General features: G+C 31.9%; 1 protein-coding gene across 2 annotated transcripts in view; it reads right to left on the bottom strand.

Annotated features, from left to right (window-relative positions):
* Positions 1 to 13,159, bottom strand: part of FOXP2 (forkhead box P2) — a 405,995-nt gene that overhangs the window by 39,925 nt on the left and 352,911 nt on the right. For both annotated transcript variants that reach the window (XM_030826322.1, XM_003261215.4), the window contains 3 exons: positions 10,626 to 10,839; positions 8,496 to 8,600; positions 1,008 to 1,095 (listed from right to left, as the gene is read on the bottom strand). In XM_030826322.1, coding sequence (XP_030682182.1) covers positions 1,008 to 1,095; positions 8,496 to 8,600; positions 10,626 to 10,839 — 407 coding nt within the window. The remainder of the gene's footprint in view (positions 1 to 1,007; positions 1,096 to 8,495; positions 8,601 to 10,625; positions 10,840 to 13,159) is intronic.

Genomic DNA, 13,159 nt, shown 5'->3' with positions numbered 1-13,159 from the left:
CGTAATTGGTCACACTGAAGACTGTATCATCAGCTGAACTCTTATGTTTTAGTCTACCTTTTATAAATGGTAAACAGGTTTATAAAAAGCTTTTTAAACTTTAACAGTGACGGTGCTTTTTGTGTTCTTGATTATTTTACAAGTCAAAACAAAATATTTTTAGTAAGCTCTGAAAAAAGCAATGACATGATGAATTTGAAACAAGATGTAATAAAATATGAAGAAAAATCATATCTTTAAATGAAACAAAGTATTAGTTTTATTGAGAAAAGACCATCTTTAAGATGAAATGTTAGAGAAAGCCTTAAAGGCTTAGTAAAACATAACAAGAGTCAGACTTTGGGTGACATAATTGCTTTCTGATTAGTTCTATGAATTCTATTTACTTCTGGCCAAATTCTGTTTCAACATTAATAGAATTTTTTTAACTTAAAACAGTAGCATTTGATACAACATGTATATTATCATCTGTGATATAAATTATCTGCCTTTAATCTAGCTAAAGAAAAGTATAAAGATTTTTTTGCAAGTTCTTTAATTAAAATTACACTAGAAAAAGAAAAAAGGTTATCTTTCAGGGTGCTAGTTATATTACAGGCATGATATTGTAAAGACTGGTCGTTTGCCATAATATAAAATCTCATGGAAAAAAATCAAGGTTAGCTCATGTAAAAACTGTCTCTGTAATAAAATCATATCTAATTGGGAGTTTGGTCTAACCTACATTGGGAAAAACTTAGATCTGACTACTTTGGGATATTCAAATGCATATGATGTTGTCTAAAAGTTATAAAAATATAAGTGATAAGTACATTAAACTACAGCAATCCTTCTTGGGTTATCAATAATTGCCACTGTTTAAAACAATCTAAAATACCATGTATCTCCATTAGTTATTGTATGGCTAAGACAGTAAAATGCAGCCTGAAAGACCCAGAATCTGCTCAGTACTCAATGTAACACACCAGAAATCTGAGAAGAGTCCATTAAGTGAGCATTTAACAAACCTGTATTTCTAACTGTTGCACCACCTGCATTTGCACTCGACACTGAGCAGTGCTTCGGTCATCCAATGCGTGTTCATTGTTAAGGTGCCTAAACAAACAGAAGACACAAAACAGAATGTAAAGTGATGTCGATCTCAGTGGCATAGGCTACACTTAAAAAGCACTACACTGAAGTCAGATGTTTCTGTGCACTGGGAAAACAGAAAGCCTTGAAACCATACAGAAAAAAGTTAAAGCTGCTTACGTGTTGTGTGAAAGTTATTTATGTAATGTAAAGAGACTCTTCAAATGGCAGAAAATGTCACTGTCTCTAAGCTTACCTGTTATTCCAAAAAATATTTCCCCAGACCATTTACAGAGTTATAGTAGAAGTCATATTACTTATGCCATTTTTTTTAAAAAAAGAACAGCTTACAAATCTATGAACCAAAGCAATTCTGAAGAGAACAAAGGCAATTTCCTATTTCATTGTTAGAACAGTTTGTTGTTTCTATGATGTATTTTAGTGAGCAATGTTTTATTTAATTGGGATGTGGTATGAATTAGGTAAAGATGGCAAATTATCATCCCTTGGAAGCATCAATATTTATGAAGAATGATGATTTGCTGTTAGTAATAAAGAAACTTCATTGAAGATTTTGATCATTAGGATAATAAGATTGACATTTCATGTCCAGTGTTCTAACTAGGAGACATTTGTCCTAATCTTATTTTTAAAATGGTGAAAAATAAATCATTCCAATGATCTTACTCTAACCTTGAATATGCATTAGTCTACCATTACTATTTCTATACAATGTTTAAAGAGATCTCTTTAATGAGTGGTATGTTAATACACCAAAAGTAATTTAGTAAAGCAGCATCTCCAATGAACATGAAAACATTTAATAAGATATACTCTGTAATTTGTAATACATAATGTCTTTGATGCTTCCCAAAATTAAAGAAAGTAATCTTCAAGTAATTCAATATCCTTTGGTGTATCTATTTCACCAATGGGCAAAGTAAGGCAACAATTTCAGAGATGTTCTCATCATTGCATATAAGTGAAATGGCATATTGAAAAGAAATTCACAAAATTAAATAAGAATTTATATATTTACCCATGCGGGCTCAAGTATCATTTAGAATGATATAATAGTCTAAAAAGTTTATAATAGCCCTGGGTATACTGAATTCAACAAATATATTTTTGTATTCATTTAAATTATTTACTTTTATTTCTTGAAGATCATAATGAGGCAGAAAAAATATAAGACACATACATGTAAAACATATGAAGAGTAATTAAAGTCATGTTGCTGATAAAAACTAATTTTATTATAAACAAAAGGTTTATTTGTTTATATACCTAGGTTCAGCAATCAGAAACCTTTGTTTTGCCTATACCTTGATAAATTAAACCAGTTTGTTTTAATACTTCCTTATTGATCATAACAACAAAACCTCCATGTATCTTGTCACAATGTCAGTCTTGGTTGACGAGAAATTGTGGACTAAAATAGCAAGGTGGATAAGGTCAAGCTGAAGGAGTGTGGCTGGAGTGCAGGGGAGGCACTTCCACTATACCTGTCTGCTCTCTAAGCTCAGCTCAGGTTTGTCTGCTGTGAACCTGAGGATTAACATTCACTCATGCTCTCTGTGAAGGAGGTATGGAATGTGAGAGTAAGCCAGAGGTTAGTTAACAAAAAGTGTCATCAATTCCTAAATAACAAGACTACATTTAAAAATTGTTTCTCTGGGTTTTTTCCCCCAAAATTTAAATGAACAGTAAGACAATTTTCTATCAGCATAATACAGTTGTGTGTTGTATTCTTAAGGCTTCATATTGCTGTGTTTCCGTAAGATTTTTTTTTTTGCCATGAACTCTTGGGGAACACAAATATATCTATTCCATATCAGAAAAAATGATGCATATTTTCAAAAATGCTTCAGTTATACACTGAGATTAGGGTGTAAATGCAGGAAGCAAGATAAGTAGAATACACAGGTCTGCAATAAAAGGCATAGTGAGTATAACATTTTCGTGTGAAATCACTTTTTAAAATGATTTTTTACACTTGTTTACTGCTTAGTGATAATCATGATCTTATATTTAAAGAACTAAAAAAAGTACAAAATGTTTGCATTATATACTTGGGTCTTAGAGACCTATTCAATTTATCTATGCAGCTTTTATTACAATAGAGACTGTAGACTACAATAATAGTCAATGAGGTTTTGTCTTGATTGAATTTTTCAGTGGAACACAAAAGAACCTTGCCATTAAAATAGTCCTTTATTCTCCTGTATGAAGGCGAAAGGTTTTTAAAGTGTTGTGATGTTCAGTAATGAGCCTCTATCTAAATTATCATTGGTGACAAACTCACAAAGCACTTTTCGAGGACACATAGTTATGAAATGCCAGAGCTGCCACTTTCTTTCCTGTAATTATAGGCTAGCTTGCAGCCCTTCAATGATCATTTATAGAACAGCCTCCAGTGGATTACTGAGAACTTGAAAAACACATACATACCTCTGCCACATCTCCCTTCTCCTTTCCTCGCTATTGTTTACCAGTGATATGTAAAAGAATAGTGCCTATTCATTCCCTCTACTTAATTATGCCAATCAAAGTACAGAAATAGTGTCAGATATAAATACAATGGAATAAGACTAAATAAATAGGCTAAGTATTAACATTAAATTATGAATTTATGTATTTACGACTATTTTGTGCCCAAATTATTCTCTTTTATGTTTTTATAACTATCTCAGGTACTACATATTACTGTTCAAAAATTCTCTATGATTTATAAATCAAGAATGAGATAATACTGAAAAATGAGAGGATTGGTGGATTTTCTCAGTCAGTGCCTAATTGCTGTTTCAAAATGCATATGCAAAGGGACATTTCATTAATCATTTAATCATGTCCCTTGCAGGAAGTTGGAACTAATGTTGCAAATAGCCTTTTCATATGAATGCTCCATAATACTATCTTATGCATTTGATATATTGCCTATGTCATAAATTACGGCTGCTTCAAAAGGACCAAGTGGGGTTGTTATCCCTGAAGATGCTTGTTACAAAACCTTTATTAAGTTTCTTTTTTTACTTATTGGTAGTTCTATTTCACAGCTTCATACTAGCCAACAATAATACTCTTTCTGATGGCAAAGGTCTGTAAATTACCCATGCAATCACTAACACCATTTCACAGGCCTGTTCTACTTCTACTGGTCTGCTAACAAGGCGATTACGCACAAATTACTGAATGCCTATGAAATATTTAAATGCATTCTACTCTACTATGCATTAATAAGAGCAAAGCAAGCTCTGGAATTCTGGTTAGCTCCAGTCCCTAATGTCCCCTAATGAGCCTCTTACCGAGACTGCAGTTCAAACAGAGAGGTGAAGAAAAAATGCAAAGGGTGCCTTCAGAAAGGCAGCACTGAACAAACATTGTGTGAGCCAGTTCTAATTTGTGGGTCACTTTATAGGTATATTGATTTTTGTTTTCAAAATGGAATAAATGATGTGGTCGACTGACGTTCTTTCAAAACTGCATTGAATCTGTGTGCTAGGTAAGTAGTATCAACTAGAAAAAACATAAATAAGCAGTCAAATTCTTTCTAAAAACAATTAAGCAAGTACTTCAGGGAGACAAAAAGTAGGAAAGGATCCTTCCAATTTATTTAATACATAATTCTCTTTAACGAAGGTTTTATAGATGATTATGAATGTATGTGGTAACTTCAATTATATATAATCCAGATTAGTGATTCAATTTTAACCTTTGGATTTTTCAAATTCATTTAAAGTTGTAGCATTTTATAAGCTAAAAAGGGATCAGATTTAAATCCAAGTATGTCAAAGACTGTTTTAACAAAATGTTTCACTTGCATATCACTGGTGTTTGATTTACTTTGCATCAAGCTTTTTATGTTTAAACACTGACAGGAGTTTAAATACAAAATGTTAGCTGTCACTATTCATTTAGTTGATTATGTGAGATGCCTTAGTTTTGAGAGATGGGGGCACTGTCACCAAAAGAAACAACATTCTGACAAGTTCAAAGAATGCCTTCTTGAGGTCATAATTTTGTAGCCATGCTGCCTAGTCAAAGACAAAGAAATAGACAATGCACATTAAGTAAGAGCATAATTTTTAGAGTAGTCAGCTGCAATGAAAAAGAAAACAAATTTCTATTAAATAAACTACTCTGTTTCTACTATATTTTCTATTGCTCTTCATGTAGTATCAAGCCTTAAAAATTGAGTCTGTAATAAATTTAACTCATTTACACCCATCTACTAATTAATCTTTAATACATTAATATCTTTATAGACACTAGCCATCCTCCCTTTCTTAAAGGAGAGAGAGTATTTCCACCTTTGTATCTCAGACCATGTTTTGTGTGTTGGCATCTATGCATGCAGGTTCAAGAACACTTGTCTGCTAAATGGGATGCTATATTGTAAACCTTTTGGCTTAAGCTCTAAAAGTCAATCCATCTATATTCAAGCTGACTTAGTTCCAATGGAATGATAATTAATTTTGCAGACAAACTACTCTAAAGTTTTGTCAGATGTTATTACTCTGTGACATTTATAAGACAGTAATGAAGAACTAGTATTAAATGCTTTTAGTGATCTAGTGAGATACTCAATTAGTGGTCAGGAAAAATGGTTAGCTTCTGTCAACACCTACTTTACAGTAAAACTCAAAAATTTTCCTGAACACTTTTTTATCCTGGACTTCCTTCATCATTTTGTATTTTCTGCTTTCATCTTGCTGTTACAAATAACTACTTCTAACTTAGTCTGAATTTTTTTTATCCAACTGAAAAGAGTGCCTCAATTAAAGAGTATATAAGAATTAAAGAATATATAAAGAATATATAAGAATAAGAATATATAACACATAAATATATACAATACATAAATATATATATAATACACAGGTACATATATATGTGTTATACATAAGCAACTGTTCTATAATGGCTTTTCATTTGGTGAAAGATAAAAATAGAGGGATTCCACCAGTTTGTTTTGAGATGTAACGTGAAAAAAATAATTTGGGACTCATTATATTTTCTATTATTCTTTTTAATTTAATATATGTCAGCTAAATAGTAAAAATGAATGGTTTCCTTTTATTTCAAACCAAAAGATAAGTTATCTGATATCAAATTAAGGCTGAAGCTGTAAAATTTATTTCTAGTGTATATTAGAACTAAAAATGTGCAATAATATTTTCCTAAAAAACTTTTATAATAAACACTGTATATACAATTTTGGGAGAACGGATACACAAAAAAAATGAGAACTAAAAATCTTTCACAGCTTTTTAACTTACCTATCATTTTCCTCCCCAAATCCTCAATTTTTTCCATTATTACAAAGGAAAACAAAGTCCTCTGAGAAAATCTGTGTGATTATGCTTTCCTTCATTTTCACTTCCCACACAGATGCTACATAAACTTTTTTTGAATAACCGAAGTTAATTCATTTAATGAGATATTTTCTTTCTTTTCACATTTCTAACACATTTTCAGGAAGACAATGCCACTATGTAAAGTATATCTAATCAATATTTCACTTCGGTCAGTATACTTACATTAGCTCTATTAACAGAATGTATCACAGATCTTTGAGTTAGTGAATCTAAAGCATATCAGAACAAAAATGGACTAAAAAAAGGCTTTAAAACCTCTTGTCATGAGTTCTGTCATCCCTATAAAGTTAATGGGTTGGAAAAATGGTCAGTCTTTGGAACCAAAGTTGATATTTAATTGAAAGGAAATGCTTTTTTTAATTGTAATTTCTTTGGTTTTTTAAAAAACACTGGCATGAATACGAAAGAAGACTAAGGTAAAATGAGGGTTCATATTCATCTGGTTGTTAGTAATAAAAACATAAATATTTGAGATAAATTAAATGCTTCTTTCAATTTGCTATAAACAAAATCATACTGAAGGAAAATATGTATTTTTTCCCTAAAGATTTATTTTGAATTTTGTCAGAAAGAACAATTTGGAGCAATAAAATGTATGGTGAGTCGGTTAGTCCTATGGCATAATTTGCCATTCTTAAAAAAAACAGTAACAATAGCCCTTTACATAATTTCAATGACAAGGAATAATATATTGATAAGGACTAATGTATTCACATGAGGAAATGGGAAATAATTTGTTAAAATAACATCCCTATGTTCTTTCTTTGCTTTAACAATTTTTTTTTTTTTTTTTTTTTTTAGAGAAGAAAACTTCAGCAAAGCTACCTAACATTTTTTAATGGTCTCTTTGCTTATAATCAATTTCATACCCAAGGAAATGGCAGCTCACAACTGTTTTGCTAAAAGAAAAGTGTAAATTTTCATTTAAGGCCATTTACAAAGAGCCATAGTGGTATATGAAGCAAATTTTCTCTTAATTAGTTAGAAATGATAAAAGGTTAAAAAAATCTTTGTGGAAGTCTTACTGTAATTCATTTATAAAGTTATTGTGATGCCAAGTACTTGTGCCTGGTTGTTAAGGTGCTTTTGCTCTATACCCTGTAGTCAGTCTTCCATTTGTAAACACATCTTTTTGATGTTTCTGCCAACATCCTGGCAACAAAGCAGTGCAATTTCAAATGAGCTAATTAACTTAATTGTTGATGAAGCATGAAACAGTTCACTCACCCTGTTAGCTGCACCATGACAACATAAGAGTCTCAGCCTGTGAAGTTACTCATCTCCATAAGCCTATCTGGAGCTCTCTGTTTAGATCTCTTGTATACCAGAATTGTGTAAGGAAAACATTTCATGAAAGATGAAGATTTTCACTTGAAAAAGAACCCCTTATGATTTTTTTAAAAATAAAATATTGTATTAAAAATTAAGAATACACAAAGTTTTGGTTTTAAGCTAGAGAAGCCACGTAATCTGTTATACAAACATATAGCCATGTGTGTTTCTTGATGTTTCTAAGGGCAAAAAGTAACAATGTAAATGAAATGTAGTTTTTTTTTTAATTTTAGCCAGTATAAACTTTCATTTTTAATTCTTGTAGTCACATGTATATACTAAATACTACTCTTTAAAAAAATATATAAAGCCCGTAATTAAAAAACAAACCTTCAAAATACGTTTACTGAAATATATATATACATATATATATATTAAGATGGCTCACATAATATTAATTAGAAACTTAAAACTTAAGAGAATTCTATTTTATAAATAGTTCTGTTATAAATGTCTCCAGTGATTAATGACATATTATTGTAGGCTAATATTTTTCATTCATTCAAAAATCTTTACTAAATGATTTGTAAAATATCTTAATGAAAAGATGAAGCCTGATCTTGCTAATCCACTTGTTGGAACCCAAAAATATCTTGAAGTATGTCTTATAATGGACTTTTACTTTCCTCCTTCATCTTTTGTTTATTTACAATGTGCCTAAAATGCCCATATAATCCAGCCCCCGCCCCCCACCAAAAAAAGTAAAAAACCTACTTTAAAAACTGTCCAAAATCTTCACAAATGCTTTCACAGCCTGGCCATTTGCAAACTCCATGGCCATAGAGCGTGTGAGAGGCCCCAGTCTCTTCATGTGACGAGCTGTAGCAAAAGAACACAACGTCAGATTCATCTCAAAAAGCTATAATCGTTGCAGGCTGCTAGCGCCTGTCAGGTTACGATCAGTGACAAACAGGTCAAAACAGGTCAATTCAGCTCAGAGCAGTCAGAAAAATTTAATCGTTCTATTGAATAGTTCAACTGCCAAGGCTAGATGATGTTCCAATTAGAGGAGAAATAGAGCCAAAGATGACTGTTAATAAAGGATGAAAAACTAAGAGGACTGTATAATATCATATGCTAATCCTGTCTTATGACCTTGATGTAACATTTTATCTCTAAATAAAAAATATATATTCATATGTGGTCAAGTGAAAAAAACCTTTATTTTTAAGAGAATAATAGGACAGCCATCATAAGATTTTGAAATGCTCTTTTTAAAAAAGATATGGACCTCTAGGATCATTAAAATTGTTTAATATTTATGTATAAACCACATAGATTTCTACTAGTTACACCTGATTTAGAAAATCTACTTTGGAACAGTATTCATTAGCTTTATCTTTATATAATTATGGAAGACTTTTGATAAGTGAGTATTAGAGAGATCCCAGAGAAATCAACCAACTTTTGGAATACATAATCATCAAATTAACCCCAATTAAAACAACAGCATGAAAGCATTCAGGAGCATACCACTTTATACTAATAAAACCAAACAAGAAAAATTTCCATGATACTCAAATGAAGGCCAGAAACATCACTGAATTATAGAATTTTATTTTCAACTGTACTATAATTAAATATATGTTTTTTTGGAAAATATTTATGACAAAGAATTTGTTATGGCAAGGCAGATATTCATATTGCATAACAGAACACTATCAATCCACTACACTTACATATGAAGTTTGGAGCTATATATAAGCCTAAGCCATTACGTTCAGAATTCTACACTTACATTTCATCTTTTAAAAACAGATTTTTCAAACTGAGCAATATTTTAGCTTATGAACTATATGCAAATTACTTTAAAGGACTTGATTAGAGAGCAAGATGCCGGAGCTAAAGGACAAATGTACATGAATGCTCCTTTTACAAATGCAATTTTTATACAACTAAAAGCAGTAGTTAAAAATTATCTAACATTAACACATTTAATATTAATAACTGAAATCAAATAATTTTTCTTTGAAATTTTAGTTGAATTTAATCATAAAATTACCAACATAAGTTTATCTTTATATATTTAGATATTTCATCATGCAACAATTAAAAAGGCAAACCAGATTTTCCATCATCTAGCTTATTATGCTTGTGTTTATATATTTATCTGTTCTCTGATTTCTAATTCATATGTTGGAAACATATAAGAGAGATATCCATGCATCTTTAATTATTTGAAATTAAAGAACTGATTTTTAGCTTAAAAAATGTTCTCAGCAATCAGGTTAATCATAACATCTTAGTCATAAAAATATATTGATACAATCATTCCACATGCACTCATGAAAAAATAAATTTCTTCAGGCAAACCCCCAAACTACATCCATCAAACTTTTGGTATTTGAACTGCTTTTCTGTAATATAAAGAATATAGGCCGGGCGCTGTGGCTCACGCCTGTAATCCCAGCACTTTGGGAGGCCGAGGCAGGCAGATCATGAGGTCACGAGATAGAGATCATCCTGGCTAACACGGTGAAACCCCGTCTCTACTAAAAAAATACACAAAAAATTAGCCGGGCGTGGTGGCGGGCGCCTGTAGTCCCAGATAACTCAGGAGGCTGAGGCAGGAGAATGGCAGGAACCCGGGAGGCGGAGCTTGTAGTGAGCCAAGATCCTGCCACTGCACTCCAGCCTGGGTGACAGAGCAAGACTCTGTCTCAAAAAAAAAAAATATATATATATATATATATATAAAATAAGATAAATAATCTAAAGATTTCTAATCTGTTGTTCTATACATTTTGTCCTTGTTCCAAGTACAAATTGTTCTTTTTCGTTGTCTCAATGGTGAAAATAAAATCTGAAAATAGATAAACATAGAATAAAGCTCATGAGATTTACCTGTCTCGTCTTGCATTTAGAACTGAAGACTGTCCATTCACTATGGAATGATGAGTTATTGGTGGTGATGCTTTGGAAGTGGTGGAGGAGGTAGTCGAGGAGGAATTGTTAGTAGTGAGGTCTAGCCCTCCATGTTTAATGCCATTGTCTTCCATACTGTGAACTCCAGTCACTTCTTTCCATAACTGCTGAATCTCAGCAGGACTTAAGCCAGCTATAAAATGAAAGAAAGCTTCACTAACATAACAAGGTAAAGGTAAAGTTTATATAATGAGCTTTGTGTTATTAATAGATTAATACCAACAACAGTGATGTTACCTGCATAAATTAATATACAACAAAAAATCACTTTTACACTATCAGCACCAAAGCTTTTGTCTTGAAAAACAATCGTTTATTTTCTAAAGAGTACCAGTTTGGGAATAGCATGAGGAATAATGACATAAGAAATAGCTGAGAATAATATCAAGCATTAAAAAAAAAAATCCCTGCATGTTCCATTTAAAAGTTGAACTAGGGCCAAGCGTGGTGGCTCACGCCTGTAATCCCAGCACTCTGGGAGGCTGAGATGGGTGAATCACTTGAGGCCAGGAGTTCGAGACCAGCCTGGCCAACATGGTGAAACCTTGTCTCTACTAAAAATACAAAAATTAGCCGGGTGTGGTGTCACACACCTGTAATCCCAGCTACTTGGGAAGTTGAGGCGGGAGAGTCGCCTGAACCTGGGAGGCAGAGGTTGCAGTGAGCTGAGACTGTACCACTGCACTCTAGCCTGGGTGAGAGTGAGACCCTGTCTCAAACAAAAACAAAAAATAAATAAATAAAATAAAATAAAAATAAAAATAAATAAATAAATACAAATAAAAATTGAACTATTCAACTTCTAAGAGTAGTTTTTACTTATTGCTAGTATTAAGGTTTGTTTTTAAATCAGTGAGGAACTGAAAGAGAAATAGATTTCAAAATAATATCAAAATAAATAAATAAATAAAAGGGAAAACAAAAATGCCAGGGAAAAACAGTGAACACTCAACTCAAAAAAATAGGAGATTTCACAATTATCTGTTCATTTTGATATTTCTCAGAGGGATGAACTAAATAACTAAATTTAATTTTGGTGTCTTAAATAAACCAATATGCTTACTGAACTGGATCAGTTAAGAAGATAATATCTAAACTTCTCCTTCATTTATGACTGATAGAGTAAATCAACTACTCATTTTAAACAATTCCCTGGTTCAGGTTATGCAAATTTACTTGAATACAACAATAAAAATAGAAAAGCTAGATATAATCCTTTAGTTTTTAACTACGAATTTGAAATAAAGTATTGAGAGACTATTGCTTGTAGTATTTGACTTACAAAATAGTACCGTGTTTTTGTGTATTTTTTATAGACCTTGTGCTTTTTAATCCTTGGTAGAAACTAATAGAGTTGGTATGATTAAACAATTCATGGAAAAGGAAACAAGCTAAGAGAGAAGTTAACAAATATGTCCAAGATCACATAGCTTCTACATGGGAAAGTTGTGATTTAAATCCAGGCAGTCTGGCTTGAGTATCTTTGCTCTTAAAATACTATATTAAGAAAATATTAAAACTACTGAATAAATAAGTACAGGAAAAAATGAAGAGAGTATTTACTATATTCTGGCATTTTACTAAGAGCTTTACATTTATAATCTTAGTTAACCTCACTTGAGGTTAGAAATCATTATATTTTACAAGAAGGCTCAGAAACATTAAATATGTTGCCCCAAATCACTCAATTTATGATCAGTGGGCAGAATTCAAACTCAATGCTCTGCAGCTCCAAAATCTATGTTCTTAATTACTATGTGCATCTGTAACATCTAATATAAAGATGAAAGTGCAACTCAAACTACCTCTCCCAACCGAACATACATCTACATTAGATACTATAGTGATGTAAGAGATGTGTGGGGTGAAGCAGGTTGGAATAGGCACGGGAGATGGGGCAAGATAACAGAATATGATGGTGAGAAGAATGAACTCTCTCAGCCCAATCCCTGCAAATGGAAAAATCCCTGATCTAGATATCACTATATCTAAGTGTTGGCAAGTAGCCGATAGGAACAGAAGAATTCTCACTGTTCCAAACATAACTTCTGGTTATATTATTCATCACAGCATTAACCTTAAATTGCTATGCTTATCACAATTTCGTACAGGTAGTTCTACTGAAGGCTATCATTTCCATGATTCTGGCTCCTTGAGATTTAAGACAAGGCCTGAGCCTAAAGAAAAAACAGGATAATTCGGGTTTCCAAAGTTACTACAACCCATTTTTTTTCCATAAAAAAAGAAAGTGGCTTTATAAAGAAAGGTTTCTCTGTTACATAGGAAACAACTTTTTATATAAAGATCTATAATTATTGCTTTAACCCAGAATTCTGAAACTTTTCTGACCATAAATTTTGATTATCTGTTGGTGTATGTTAGGTGTCCCAACAGGAAAACTTCATTAGCAAATCCTTTTTCATGATAGCACCAACATGTCTTTCGCATTAGCA

The sequence above is a fragment of the Nomascus leucogenys genome, chromosome 13, assembly GCF_006542625.1.
Source record: "Nomascus leucogenys isolate Asia chromosome 13, Asia_NLE_v1, whole genome shotgun sequence".
NCBI classification, from domain to species: Eukaryota; Metazoa; Chordata; class Mammalia; order Primates; family Hylobatidae; genus Nomascus; species Nomascus leucogenys.
The sequence above is the reverse complement of the archived record's forward strand: the minus strand, read 5'-3'. Positions and strand labels throughout refer to the sequence as shown.